The sequence below is a fragment of the Amblyomma americanum genome, chromosome 7, assembly GCF_052857255.1.
Source record: "Amblyomma americanum isolate KBUSLIRL-KWMA chromosome 7, ASM5285725v1, whole genome shotgun sequence".
Classification (NCBI taxonomy): Eukaryota; Metazoa; Arthropoda; class Arachnida; order Ixodida; family Ixodidae; genus Amblyomma; species Amblyomma americanum.
In genome coordinates this window covers 90,024,175-90,039,960 of record NC_135503.1, presented here as the reverse complement: position 1 = coordinate 90,039,960, position 15,786 = coordinate 90,024,175, and the positions used below count along the sequence as shown (strand labels likewise).

At 43.6% G+C, this 15,786-nt stretch overlaps 1 protein-coding gene across 1 annotated transcript in view; it reads left to right on the top strand.

The window, feature by feature from the left end:
- Positions 1-15,786, top strand: part of LOC144097316 (glutamate receptor ionotropic, kainate 2-like) — a 481,864-nt gene that overhangs the window by 157,233 nt on the left and 308,845 nt on the right. Inside the window, exon 3 of the mRNA XM_077630058.1 lies at positions 776-937. Within this exon, the coding sequence (XP_077486184.1) occupies positions 776-937 (162 nt within the window). The remainder of the gene's footprint in view (positions 1-775; positions 938-15,786) is intronic.

Sequence of the window (15,786 nt, the reverse complement as noted above, 5' to 3'; positions counted from 1 at the left end):
AAGGCACAAACATTTCAGGCAACTAATAACAAGTTTGCTCATTTCAACAAAGAAAGTATAAAGGAGATGTGATCCAATAAATAAGAGACCGCGGGAAGCACGCACGCCTACAAAGAAAAAAATTAGTCACCATAACCCTTTAACGCAATAAAAAACTGTTAATTTCCCATATTACCTCCTAGCACTTCACTTAAAGGCTGTGAAAGAAGCAGCAGTAATCAATATCGTAATTATCTATACGCGAAGGCCATAAGCTTCTTGCGAAATGTGTGTAGTAGCGTTTATGCATTGCACATTCGTCGAAATGTAAACCAATCGGCATCGTAACCACGCACAACATCGTGTCAAGTACCACTGCACTACTGCCGCTGCACCACTACGGCTGGCACGTAAATCGCCATTGAGAGTGAGCGGGAAATGAAATATTATATCATGCCAGGGATATATTGGGACCATGCTCCACATTAAATCAGCGCAAAATAAGGGTACTCGGTTCGTTGAACGGTGAATTGTAGTTCAACTGCTATTGTTTCGCAGTCACAGATTCTGCTTGTTGAGGGTGGTCTCGAAAGAACCCTACAGCCTGTGTAATGAACATACGCTTGCTCTGCAAGAGAGGCTAAACGAGCTTTCTGGCCACGCTCATTTGGCAGGCGTTATAAACTGTCTGACAGCTATCGATCCGTGTCGAGGAACTTGAGAACAGGGTAATACTAGCACTGACACCCTCTGGAAAAGTCGCAAGCTTCTTCCTCCCTTTCTCCGTGATTCGCAGGCGTACTGCTGGAGGACGACCGAGAGGACAAGGAGCAAGAGTTGGCGCTGCGCTACGCCATCGACCGAATAAACAACAACAACGCCATTCTGCCGTCGTCCAGGCTGCAGCTGCTGACACAGCGGCTGCCGCCAGGCGACGCATTCCACGCCTTCAAGACAGGTTGGTGGCGGGTTTTACCCACACACAACCTCTCCCTGTACCCGCCCTTGTCTTTCGCCTCACTGTCGGCATCCTGACCTCGTTCTTTGTACAACTGCTGAAGTGCCCTCTCGACACCTGTCGCACTGCTCGAAGAATGTCAAGCATGTGGCCAGGAAAGTACTGGAGGTGCTATGTGTTTCCGCGAATACAGGCTTTCCTGACGTTCCTTTTTATTTCTGTTCATCGGCAGAATGTGTTTTTGCGGGACGAAAGGGCAGCCAACCGGCCACCCGTTAACAGTTTTGCTTTCTTCGTGAGAGAATAAGGGCTGTTGTGAGTTCAACACGAGAGAAAAGGCGGGAAAACGTTTTTCTTTCAAGTGTATCTAACGGTTGATACAGAGACTCAACAGGATGCATGGCCGGGTTCTGCCCTACTCGTGTACATATTCCTGTTATTCGTAATTATTAACGTTCCAGGCATGGTGTACTTTCGAGCCACGCAATTTGAAAGATTTATAATCTAACGCTTTTGTTTCTGCACTATTTGTTTTGTGTTGTTATTCCTTGCAGTTTTGGTTTTAAATTAAAGTTCACTTATTTTGGCGAAGCTGTTAGATATTCACTCCGATTGAAAAAAAAAATGGTAAAGAACATTTGTTGAGGAGCACGGACTTTTTGGTTAGTTTCGGGGTTATATCTACATGCCATCCATTCGTCCTATCGCTTTTACTCCTTACGAGCAATCGAAATTTCTCCTGAAGGCAGGCCAAAACTCTCATCAGTCCAGGAAATGCACCAGAAAAGATTGTTGGATATGCAAGGGCCCACTTTCTTCATTGGGATGTGTGTTAGGCTGTGTGCTCTCATCCTGCATCGAAAGCGGCCGCTCATTCTCAAACATTTTCTTCACCATGACCTTTTTTATTTTTATTTGGAAAGCACTACGGGCGATTCCAAATAACCTCAAACAGCTCGGGCATAAACAGGTTGGCAGAAAGCGAGGCAGCCCAAATGCCATGCAATATTTCTTTTGCAAAATGCTTATAATTCAATAAATGTTACGTATAGTTTACGTGCGGTTGGCCTATCCAATGTAAGGCCTAGAACACATATAGAAAACAAAGTATAGATAACCAGATTGTATCTTTGTGTAAGTCTCTTGTAGAAATCACTGTAGAAAGTCACAGTGTAATTTGGTTTAAGAAAAAACTGAAGATTCTTTTTCCTCCTCTATAAATTTCTTCTAACTCTATACTTAGTCTCGTGCGTTGTTTCCTTTTCTACCCGAATGTGCATATTATAAAACTGTTTTTGTTTACTGCCATTTGTTGTTAAGTATCTTTTGCATCGTTTATCAGTGTTCACTACTTCTATTGTGATAATTTTTGTTCATTGTTTTCAAAGTGTTTTCTTTTTTTTTTCTCCATTCGGCCTCCGTGTTCGATGTATAATACGGGGCGTAGGCCTCATCAGGAGGCTTGCTTCGTCTTCCTCCTTGAGCCTACAGACTACTACAGTAAATAGTAATATTATATTATATATCATATATTATACAAGAACGAACACACCTGTTGAAGTACAAAATGCTAATGTGAAATACAGATTGTTGTGTTTTTCAGTTTTGCTTCCTGTTTTAAAAGCTCTATGCACACCAATGCGTGTGGCCTGTGAAACATTTGCCAGTTTTATCAACTTAGACTGTTACATGTACATAATATTGCAAATATGTGAAATCTTATCAAACAAACTAGTGAAGGAATAATGTGAAAATATCGAATCAGGTACTATAGCTTTCTGGCAAGCAATATTGACTGATGAATGAATGTTTCTAAGCTGTTGCCTCGTTTCGCGTTATGATCATCCCGTACGCGAACCCCAGTCAAAGAAGGATTTATAATGATCATAGCCATGATCGTGGTGGTCGTAGCTGCCACAACAGTTATTGCCCTGCAAGACAAACGCCTCTCGGCGTATCTCCAATTATCGCTGTCCTACGCCAAGTGCGGCCGCCCTAATACGACCAATGCGCAAGTCTCACCTCCCACTTGATGCTCTGCCTCTTCATGCTGTGCTCTACGTCTTCAGAAATGCGCACCGCTGCCCTAATGGACCATCAACTATGTGTTCAACACGTTGCATGCTCGGCCCTTGTCTTTTTACTCCTCTAATTTTCAGATAGCATTAGGCTTATTTGCGCCCTATCTCATGCTGCTCTCTTCATATTTCATAACAGGCCCTGTCAGGATTGAATCACAAAATGATGCCATCCACGAAAGATAAAGCGAATTCAAGTTTTTGAGAGCTAATACACACACGAGGGGCACATGAACTGCGACATCTAAATTTGCGTTAGCTTTCCAAGTATATAGCACAGTTTAAAGCCGTCTTCCTCATTCTTCGTTGCGGGTACTACCTCGTAACTATTACAACTCATTGGTATTACCCTAGGTCAATAAGTGTGATTTAGGTCCTGGTAGCTCTATAAAATGCAGGCTATTAAGAGGGCATGCTATCTGTAATGCGATAGTGGCTGCCCCGAGCCTGTGGGCCGTTCAGGACGGTGTGTGACCGCTGACGATTTTGTACGGCCTGCTACCACGTGATCCACGGGTTCTTGGCCCACTCGGATCTGTGAGTGGGTGTTTTAATGAATTGGATTGCGCATTTGAATAAAGTATGTTTAGTAGCTTGTTTACACTTACACCACATGTTTCATAAATCGTCACTCGGAGCATTCTTCTTTTCATAGCTGTTTGTTCTAAGGCACCCCCATCTCGCACTGACTCTTATATTATATAAAGTGATTCCTTTTTGTGATCTTTTACTATCCCATTGCCTACAAGATCGTAGTCGAAATTGATTCCTATCAAATTACGCCATTCATACTCTTCTTTGTTTTGACACTCCTTTTACCGCTTCTTTCCCCACGCTCTGTTATTCTGGGTATTTGCTTGTTATATATGTAGACCTCTTTCTTCACTGCGTGTCAACGCTTGCTTTTTTTTTACAGACACTTAAGCATGTTCTCTTGCCAGAATAAAACCCGTACCTCACCGTTTCATGCCGCAGTAGTACGATTCCATCCTCCATTAAAAATGGGCTGCTTTGCACACGGAAATAAAAACAGTTTAGCTTCTATGTCAGTAGTGGGCGTGTTTTCATAACAGCAGTTACTCGTGACTGGTTCCTTGTATTTGGTGCCTGATCATGCAAATACTCTTAACATCTCGTGATGAGTCAGCGACATGGGCACACAAAGACAAGTCCAGTTTTCCTGGATAAAAATTTCTAGTATTGGAAGATTATAAGGTACTGCTATCAAAATATTGAAGGTAATAATCTATTCGTCTGATGCTTGAAAAAATCATCCTTGTAAATTTTATCCATCGGTCTCATTGAGCAGTTAAAACTACTATTTAAACCCGAAAGCGAACGTGTTTAGATTAGCAAAAGCGTTAATAGCAAAACACTGCAAGCCTGCCGAGGAGAGATCTGCGGATATATTGAGTGCTATAGTGCTATCTACAATATATGAAAAAACTACGTTCGTAAACTATTTTTTCAGTAAGTCAGTCAGTCAGTTTTTATTTGCAGGAAAATCACATCATCCTGCGGGCGGCAGAGACTAAAGGCATAGTGGCCTGACGAGGTCTCTGCCCCCGCAACAAAAGGAGCAACCTACAGCAGTACAGCAGAGAGCTAGTTCAAAAAAGAGAAGCATTGTTACAGATAGTACACGCATACATCCTATACAACATGGCGGTACTTAAGCGCTATGGACAGTTTATTTTTAATCACATTGAAGATTCGCTCAAATATCACAAGAACACGTAAAAAGAAGTCAACAATTCCCGTTGTAAATTGCTTTTGTCCAGAATTGCTGGGTATCCAGAATTGCTAGGTATGGATCCTTCTCTGAGCGTATTCAAGCATACGAACATTATGCTCTTACAATGAATGTGAAGAAAATTGAACATACTCCAAAATAATACAGCTCGTGGTTATTCGAACCGATGTACTCGCCCTTCATGCCTGTCTACAACCAAAAACGCAATGGTCTCCCAGCATCAGACTCTAAATATGGCCTTGATAAAGAGCTAAATCAATCCATGAATAAATAAGTCAATCATTTTATCCATCAGTACATCAATGAATCAATCGGTCAATGAATGAAAGAATTAGACACTATAAACAAATCAATCGATCAGGTATTCAATAAAGCAGTAAATTAATTTTTGCCGCAGTCCTCAAACAATTTATACCAAAGCGTCTGCATCCTCATGGTCGGAAGTCTGACCGACGGTTACCGCTTCCGTGTAGTTTAGTTGAGTTGAGCTGAGTTGAGTTGTATGCTACAGGTGGGATTAGCCTTGCGTTTTCTGCCGGCAATTGCTCCCCCGTAGCGTCATTTATATGTTAATAATGACCTAAAACCTGTCGGATCTGCCCCGCGAAGCGCACAGTCACTCATTACAGTACATATTCCACTACCGCAGTCACCGTCTATGCACACATTCGCACACAGTAGAACATAGTCCACTCGAGATGTCACCATCTATGCACATATTCAGTCACAATAGAACATATTCCATTGCAGTGCCACCATCCATCCACATATTCACTCACAGTATAACATAGTCCACTACAGAAGACACCATCTACGCACACTTGCAATCACAGTAGACCTTATTCTGTTCCTGCTGTCGTCATTTAGAGACAAGATAAGTGTCCTGCAGAAATGTTTAAAGAAGGTGTACAGCCTCCCTTCTGCCTGTTTGGTTTCCACTCGGGCAGACAATGTCCTGAACTGTACTGTTAAGGGTTCCTGTCTTCTTGAAGGAAGCGAACATCACATGCCTTTCCGCGTTGTACTCTGGGTAGTACATAATATAATGTTCGATATCCCCACACACCACATAAAGAGCAGAGCGGAGACGATGTCATGCCCGTCGTATGCATCCAGGCAGGAGTACGAGCAGAGTCCATGCGAATTCGATGCAGTAGAGTGGCCTGGGATCTTCTCAGTATCTTAGTCACACATGGTTTGTGGGGCGCACTCCACAGGGTACTCAGATGATCGAGCCCCGTTTCTCTGAAGTCTTTTTTTCATCTTGAGGAACTTTTTTTGAAGAATTTCTTGACAGAACTTTATGGGCGAGACCGTCTGCCACCTCAATGCCTCTAACTCTTATGTGAGAGGGTACCCATTGGAAATGTAGAGTAAAGCCTCTGCTGTGCAGATTCTGCACCAAGCTTAGAGAGCTTATAGACAAGGCGTCAGTAGGGAAACCGTGCTCTAACCTCTGAAGGGGAGATTTTGAATCGGTTAGGATGACAACAGGTTGAGCCGGACAAGACCCTAACTTCTGTAAAGCCACCTCAATAGCAACACTTTCGTCCGTTGTGGAGGATACGACAGCTGTAAAGTGTACAGACCACTTACAATCCAAAGAAGGAATGTAAAAAGCCGCTGCGCTAATTTGTTTCACATTGTCCACAGAACTATTCATGAAAATTTGAAGATGGCGGACATAATTTTTTCCTAATGCTCCGTGTACTCTGCGTATGTACTGCAGAAAGTTACATACATGGAACGTGGAAGAGCCGGACGCAGTTTGATTTTCGTTTTACACAGGTTGCTAAGGAGCCTAGTTTAATAGCACCATGGGTACAAGATACGTGACAGCGGTATCGTAGCGACCTCGTGAGTATGGTCACAGAGATAGAAAAAGAAAATAACTTTTTATTGATAAAGCAGAGATTTTAGCCCGCACGAAAAGTTACTCTGCGTGGGGAAAGGAGTTGGGGATAGAAAGATAGGAGGAGAGAGGCGCGCAAATTTATAAATAAGTAAAGGAAGTCAGAGGAATGAAACAATAAAGAAAATAATACAAATAAATCGACACTGAATGTGGGTTCGTGTGCATCAATGAGCAATGCTACAGTATATTAAATTATGACGTGCAAAGTCCTACAAAAGGAATGACCAAGCTCACATGCATGAGGAGTTCATATTTGTGAGATTTCAGCAAATATTAGAGTTTGTCTAGTCTACAAACGTCGTCTAAATAGAGAAATAAAATGTTTATTGCACGTCTCTGTTGCATAAAGCAGGCTTGGGATCTAACACACATTCGGCTGTTAAAACACTTTGGTGAGCGGCTCCATATAATGTTCCTAGTGCGCAGGCTCCTCAGCATACGCTGTATCGTAGTGCGTTATAGTAGTGAGTTTTCGTGCTTATACAGAGCCGCAGCTGTCGCAATGGCGACGGTTCACTTTTCAAAAATGGCACTACAAATTTTCTGTAAAAGCGGCGTTCAAACGGAGACGATGACAGACAGTCTAAAGACTGCGTGGAAGACTGGGTGGTAGACAAGATCTGAGATGTGGGTCGAGTAAGTGGAGACATGGGTAGTTATGTGGCGGCGAGCTCCAGAGCCGATTTTTTTTTCATAGACATACCTCTGAGCTATTTGGGGCGCATCTGATTTTGTGAAGAAAACCCTCTTCCACTTGTGACGTTGACCTTTGCGGGCCACTTCATCTGCTTTTTCGTTCGCTTGAATGCCACACTCAGCTGGTATCCACTGAAATGTTTTATAAGTATGGTCACAGAGAATTAGTGCACTTATATCCGCTCTGTCAAAGTAATATTTCAAGAGCTAGAAGATCAGGAACAGATCCTGCAGACACGCTACAACTAATTGGCTATGTTTAGCATCGATAGCAATTGTGGCGTGGTACTGATATACGGGAAAAGCGTAGGAGGTTAGAGAACCGAAATGCAAACATAAAAAAGGGAGAAGCCGTGGGATGTCGGGGGGAGGCAAAAGTTTTTGAGCAGAAAACCTACGCTAGAATACTGAAACATTGCACACTCAACAGAAGCAACAACTGCCCAACAACGAAATTCTTCTTGCTAGGGTATCGTCGTTGGCCTGGTAGTGCTGGCGATCCGCACTTCAGAAGGAAGCGTGTGGAGCTTGAGAAATAAAAAATTAAGAAAGTTAAAAACGGCTGCCACCGTCTGGAAGACGATGAAGTAACGAGCTTTAGCTCTATTGGCCATGCGTAAAACGAAAGCATTTCCGCATCCAACAGGGCCACTGAAGACAACACTGAGCGGTTCGGCCACTCTCCAGACGTACTAAGCACAAGCCAAGGCTTCTTTTATGGTTCGAGCACTACTCCTTCTGCTGCTATCAATGTGCGGTGTTATATTTTGTTAGAATTAAACATTAAACACAAAAATTCATTAAGTGCACAAAAAAAACACATCTAATTCGCCTTAAAATTTCGTTTCAAAAGCCTCCAAAGACGCGAACATTTTCAGCTGTAATGCTCAGTGAGAAGTCCGTGGTCATCGAGGATACTCCGCCGACGACCACAAAAAGAGTTTCCTTCCTGTCTGCCGGGCACTTCGCGGTCGGCAGGAGAGGCTGTTGGAAGAAAAAGCAGGTGGCGGAAGCGGCTGATCGGCACTGCAGATCCGCTATACTTGTGGCCTGTACGTTTCTTCCCCCATAGCTGTCAAATTTCTCTTTTGTTGAGCGCTCAGCGCCATTTCTCGTTTACTTCCTTCCGGTCGCCGCTTGCAAGAACCACGCCATTTTATTTGACTTCTTTGCAGGTTTCTATAGAGCCCAAGAGGGATCTCGAGCTTCCGCTGCTACGTCTTTCCAGTGTAGTTTTCTTGTGCTAAAGACATAAAAACTTCATTCCCTTAATATGAATTAGTTGCTATAAATCCAGAGCGTTTCTAGGGACAGTTGGAACTGCTGTGTATTTATTTTTTGCTACTGCTCCCCATTCATTCGACAATGGTAATTCTCAAGGCTGCAAGGCAACCTGAGGCTAATGCAAACGGCTAAACTCTGTCTGATGCAATCGCGTATAAGAAATCCGCTGGTGCTTAAGTGCGGCAACAATGCACTTAAAGCTCAACTGTGATTTTATTTACAACTTTGTCGTGAATTTATGTGTCTTATGCAAGCTCTTCCAGGGCTGGATTTAGAAAACCTTGAAGTACACTAGATAAACTGAATCCGTAGTCATGAGAACTGGCATAGATCACTGCTATATTGATTACTTGTATACAGTAGAACGCGCATGGGGGGATTTTCTTTTGAGCAGCTATTCCTATAATGTATTCTAAAAGCCTGCCAAGAAAGTACCAACCTGGTGCGTACATGTGTTTCTGGCACTCGGTACTGTTCAGTAATGTTCAGCTGTGAAAATAGCTCTGCACACGCACCGGCGCGTTCACATTCTTGTTGTAAGTTTTCGCTGGTCTGGAAGGCTAATCGAATATGCGAGACCACGCAGAATGCGCCTGGCCGCAGGAAAAAGTAATGTGTATCGGCATCAACAAACAAATCAGGTGGGTTTTTTTCGTTCCACAAGGAGTCATCGGCGCTCTAAACGATGCTTCCTAACATTCTAATGAATAACCATGAAGCAGCGCAGGAAGAAAAAAGGAAATTGTTTGTGAATTTACACAACATGCTCTGAACGTAGTGTACGAAAAGTGCAGCTAAACGTGAAGCAAGCATTTCATAATGATGATATCATAGAGTTATCGAATTGTCGATAACCACTGTTGTGTTTAAACTGTTGAGTATACGACAGGCTTCACTGCAATCCAAGCAATTATAAGCGCGCTTCTATATTTACAGGACACTACATGTAACTAACGGTAAGTAATTTTCAATCTTGGCGAATACGCCGGGCAACATGAGGCTTCCTGCTAAAACCACAAGGGATAATATCGCTTCAATAATGCATGGTAGGGATAGGGTAAGAGAAAGCTACGGATAACAGTGTTGACATGATGGAAAAAAGTGGGCGCAAACTAAACGAAGCACAAAGAAGAAGAAGACACATGACACGCGGCGTCTCACAACTGGTTCATTGAAAAAAAGCACATCATTGCGATATCATGTCGGTTTTTTGAAAGATCACCTCAGGACTACATGTTATTTCTTAGCGCCTGCCAACAGATTCCCCAGCAGCCACCAGTACATGGTGCACCACCACTGAACAGATCGCCGAATTCGTTTGGACCTCGGTATGCCCGACGCTCCCCACTAAGAAGAAGAAATCTGGTCCACCAAACGGAAACTTCATTAACGTCGGGAAAGTGGTCATCCCCGAAGAACATTGGCGAACTCTGCAGTTGGGACCTAAATTCAGCTCCCAGCCTTCTCTGAATCCTGCTGAGAAAATCGTTATGGCGAGAACCATCGCCCGGCTCACCTCTCAGTATTATGGGCCGCGCTGAATTTTCGAGTGCGTCGATGCGTTGGAACGGATCACAGGAACGGCAAGTCGGAGCAATAAAGAGGGATCTATGGCAAAATGGCTACTGAAAAATAACCAAATTATTCTAGTGTCTGATAAGGAAGGGGATTTCACTATTATCCCAAATAGCATGTAAAACAACAACGCACTTGCTCCTATCCAGGAGAATTTTAAGGAAGTGATGGTCCAGGCTCCTAAAATTCGGAAACGAGCTATGTACTATGTAGGTCCTATGTAGGTGCGATGCGCTCAAAGAGGAAGTTTATTACCGCCTTCATGTATTTTTTTTGGATAAGACGCATAAGGTTGAAATTCCTCTCAGAACCATGATTTCTGAAAGAGGAACTTGGCCGAATCAATTAATAATGTACCTTCAAAAACATCTTCCAAATTTGACCGAAGTGGATCTTTTTGGTATTTCCAATTCAGATGCAGTTGTTGCCTTTCTCATAGGTTATAATCCTGGCACAGTATATGCATTTAGCATCGACATTGAGGACATGTATTATTCATTACCTCAGGATCGAGTTTTGTCTTCCGTGAAGTCATGTTCGACGGAGGATAATGACCAGCTGGAGTTTCTGCATGAATCTGGTATCCTTAAACAAGTATTCTTAGTAATACTGACATTGTACCTTCAGTCCATATTGTTGGTCGACATGAAAAACTGTACATACAGAAGTCTGGTGTTTGCATGGGTTTGCCAGTTGCACCCATGCTAAGCAGTATTGTTTTCAGTGAGGTCGATCGCGAGCTTAGCCAGAGATTAGGAGGCATGCACAAGAAGGCAAGCACAAGCTTATCTCCCGCTACGTAGAAGATATTTCGATATTAGTTGACAGAGCTGGCTGCAGCGACCGCGTGGTGAACATCCTGAAAGCTTTCAAAGAGTGCGGCTCAGACCTATACTTCACCCTAAAATTGCCGAAAGCAGATGAGCAGCAGTTTCTAGACATTGCTCTATACGTTAATTCTGTTCATACCTGCTGGCAGTATTCTCCCTGGTAATTATTATTATTATTAATTGGTTTTGGGGGGAAAGGAAACGGCGCAGTATCTGTCTCGTATATCGTGGAAAAGCCGATTCTTAACTCAGTTCCAAACATTCTAAAGTCGTGAAGAGTGAAATTTTTGTCTCATGCCTGAGGTCCAGCCTAAAAAAAACCTTAGTTCATACTCTGCGAGATGGCTTTAACGCTCAAGTTTCCAGATTATCAAAAGCAGGCGTCCCAGTATACGTCATCATTCAGTCTTGCACAAAACCAATGAAATGGTCAGAAGGCCGTCCTTCTCGCAGCAAGCACAATACCAGAAAATATACCGTTATTTCGTATATCCACCACTTTAAAAATATGTCAATGTAGCTCTTTCCGTGTCCGTATGATTAGGTAGGTTATGCGCCTTTGTGCAAAAAAAAAAACAGAAAAAGTTAAATCATGGCTCCCAAACCTGCATGATCAAACACAGAATGAAGTTTGAGCAGCGTCAGTCTGGTGTGGTCTACAAAATTCTCTTCCTGTGTGGGCGAGTATGTATATGTCCGACCGGGCGGTGTCTTAACGTTTGCCTTTGAGAGCGTAACAAAGATAGCATGTCTGGAGTAGCTCAGCATGGCCGGGAATGCAGGAACTGTCGACCTTTATTTCAAGAAATAGAAGTTTTGTTTCGTCACCCGCGTCATATCACCAAAGCATTCTACATCGCCTCGTGCGGCAATTGTGTAAGCACGCCATCGATATCAATAACAAAAACAGAAGTAGGTTATATCTGGAGATCTTAATTTTGTTTTTGCTTTTTTTCAGTAGTACTGATTACCTTTACGTGTTTTAGGGCTTTGTTTGGTTGTTGTGTTGCTGTGTTTAAGCAAACGTGCTTTTTTTTCCAATAAACCAGTTGTGAGACGACGCGTGTCCTGTGTTTTCTTTTTCTTTGTGCCTTGGTTAGTTTGGGCCCACGTATTTTTGTCATGACCAGCCTCCAGCTAGCCCGATTTTCCATCTTATTGAATGGTCTTGACCTTAAGCAATAAAGTCAGTGCGACGAATCCAATACTGAGGCCATGATAAGGCGTTGGTGGGCGTGCCTGTATTTGATTGTGTACTTCGCCCTCGCCGTGTAGCTTCAGGTCTTGTTCTTCAGAACTCCTAATGGCCTGTATCCTTACTGCACCTCTTTCGGTAAGAGTTCTAGAGCGAGGGCTTACCTTTGGAGTCGAAAAATAAGGCCCCCTTAGACGCCATTGAGACATCGGGTGTTCTTGTAACAACCGTGTTTGTAAAAGAGCTTTCAGTGAAGTGAAATATCAACCCTTCTATTCAACTGCTGCGGCAAATGTGCGATTAACCTTGAGCTGTGTATAGCGATATGTTGCCCTTGCGCCAAAAAGTTTCGACATCCTTGTCGTAAACCCTGGATTCCTAGGGGCAGCTGTGGCCCTGAGAGCAGCTGTGCTCCTGAAGGCAGCATGTTCAGAAGATTATCCGATGCACATCACGCGATGCAGCCAAAACTATGCTTTCAGCGCCTGCAGGCCGACGCGCCTTTCTAGGTTTGGCATTCGGCACCCGAACCTGAGGTCGGATCTAATCCTTATCCCGCGGCCACATTTCGGTGGTTGCTAAGTGCAAAAGACATCCGTGCGCTATGCAATGTCAGTGCTCGTTAAAGGATCCCAGGTGGTCGAAAAAAACACAAAGTCCTTCAATACGGCTTCTCTCATTGCCCATGTGCGCATTCTGTACGTTAAGCTCCCTTAGCACATACAACCTTCATTACAAACTTTACGGTATACATTCTAACTAACGATGTCCCTTCCATCCACTAAGTTTGGCTGTGCATGGAGGCCACCATTAAAACAGTTGGCTTCCCAGCGATCGAGATGGTGCACTAATGAAGCCACGGGGCAAGCGACCTACAGCAAGTGGTTGAGAGAGAGCGGACGTGCTCACCAAGCAAACGCGAACAGAGAAAAAAAACGCCGCATTCGTTATCGATGCTCGACCGTGAGTGAAACAGAACGCTAAGGAGCCAAGATGGAAGAACTAAAAATCAACAAAGTGCTCCAAGGAAGTTCACAACTGTGAAAAAGGCAAACTACAGCATTTGTTTTAAATATGCGTTATGAAAGGCGGCGAAGAAAAAAAACACAACAAAACAGATTTGCAGCACAGTTGATCTGGTGGGTAAAGGTGGGGCTGTGTACGTCTATTTCTAAACTTTGGTCTAGGACCCTGATACTTTTTGAATTGAGAATGTCTGGGCTTAACTACTCGAAGCGACACCTGTGCTCTGGTGAAGCCGTAGTAAGTTATACCACGTGGGATTCTTTAACGCGCGATTACACCGCATAGCGCACGTCAGTTTTTATTTCTGTCTTTCATAGAAGTTCGGCTCGAGCGCTCGGGACCGAACCCTGCACCTTTGGGTCAGCAAGTGAACAGTAAATCCACCGAGTAACCATGGTAGATGATAAGTTTTTAAACGTTTTCTTCGTTGCGAGTAAAGCGCCTTTTGAAACTCTGTTTGCATTTCTCGAGCTAAATGTCCAATGATCACATTCTGCTTGACGTCACTAACGAAATTATCGTAATCAAATTTTTAGTGTCACCTAATGTACTTAAAGATCTTTTCCTGGCATGCCTGGCGATACATGACGCCAGTTAAGTCAAGATTATGTGCCGCAAGTGACTAAAAAGCTCGCAGTACAGTACGCCACTTAATCCTTTAAATTCTGGTGATGCCGCAAAGTTTTTTTCCTGAGTTTTGCACATAAAATAAAAAAAAAACTGTAATTAGGCTAAAAATTGATCAGTTGTTTATAGAGGCTACCCCGCGCAACAGGGCCGTAATCCTGTCTTCTCCGGGAGAGCAGCGGTTACAAAAAAGCACTTGAAGCGAAAGTTCTTGAGCTGCAGTCGAGTTCGGCAAATAAAGCGATCCTTATCAGCGGGCACTGCATCAATCGTTGCCTCTGGAACTTCTTTAGAAATTTCCGGCGTGCACTGTAAAGCCTTGCATGCAATAACATGACCCTTTGTACCATTTGACGAAACAATTTATTCATATTCAGAGCGACAGTTTAATGGCCAGCGCACCTGTGGTTTTGAGTTGGGAGTTCAAAAGAGAAACTTAACCACCGACTAGCGGTCTTGCCACGAGTCACTGGGCGAGAAGAGACGTTGGCCTATAGACTTGCACAATCTGAGACACTAGCCCTGGCGCGTGTAGATAAGGAAGTTAGTGAATATAGAGCAACGGTGAGAAGAACCATTACAAAATCATGATCACCAGGCAAGAAAACTAATTTCTAGATAAAGTGCAGCCGAAGAAAAACACCTAACCTTCCCTTGTGGGGCACGTGCAAAATGAAATGCCCAGCAGAGAATGTGGAGCGCATTCCACGATGGCTCATAAACTGTAGCCCTTGTCTTCGCCCACTTGAGTTCTTCGATTTACTCTTAACAAAAATACGCTTATATGGGAGTAAAAAGGGAGTAAGCTGTTCTCTAGCGCACTTCTTTTTATAAAAGGAAGGCGGTAAAAGACAGCTTACTCCCTTATTCCTCCTTCTTTAGGGTGTAGGGACAACGCATGCTCTCCGTGGCTGCTTTCGCGGCATGAACTGTCTCTCCCATCACCGCTTTTCTTAACTAGAAAACGTATGCGGCTCCCTTCGCTGATTTTAATTTTTTATGTTACGCGGCGTTAGGCAACTCGCGGTTTTTCGTGATGGGCAGCGCGCCGAGCTATCATCTCTGCGTGTGCTGTCCGACGCGCGTTAGCGTTCGACCACTGTTCATTGGTCTTATCGACACGTTTGGCCGACATGGCCGCCTGTCACCTTCCTGTGCAGAACATAAAGGTTGATTTGCGACATAGTGAACTCTTTATATTTATTGACTCCACCGGCTCACTTGCCATGCGAAAGCACTGCTGGCTGCTGGCGTTTAAAAGCGCACGACGAACAGATGTGAGATGAGAAAGACGACGGCTTACAGCACGGGGTTGCGACGATGGTCGAGTGATTTAAAGCATACGAAAACGAAATTTCTATGTTGTTGAAGGCATTGGATCGGGTGCTACTAGGGAATCAATGTTTTTTTTTGCTAGCCTTCATTCTTGCAGAAACGTTCGGAAGGTTTCGGACAAGTTTGGCTTCGTATGCAAGTGACAGTAAAATCATACCGAACACATATTCCCAAAAAAGAGATATGGTAGCACTTCTCCCCGACCAAGTGGCATGATGTTACTGGCAAAGCGTAGAACACGCACGAGCCCTTACACCTGGGCACATTTCGGGTGATTGGAGTATGTCATGGTGCCTGCGAAACGTTTTTTTCCGCACAATCTCGTCCCGTAAACATTTGCTGCCAGGAGTAACCGTTAGTATTCCGCCTCAGCTTTTTCATCGGTTCCGGACGATGTTGGCTTGAGTTAGCTGAGAATAAGACATGAAAGCGGTTCATGCTTAAAAAGCTGCTACTTGATTAGTTTAGGAGAAGTTTGATGTTATTTGTCGTTTTGGGGAAATGTCGACGTCGCTGTGTGTTTTGCGGATTTTTT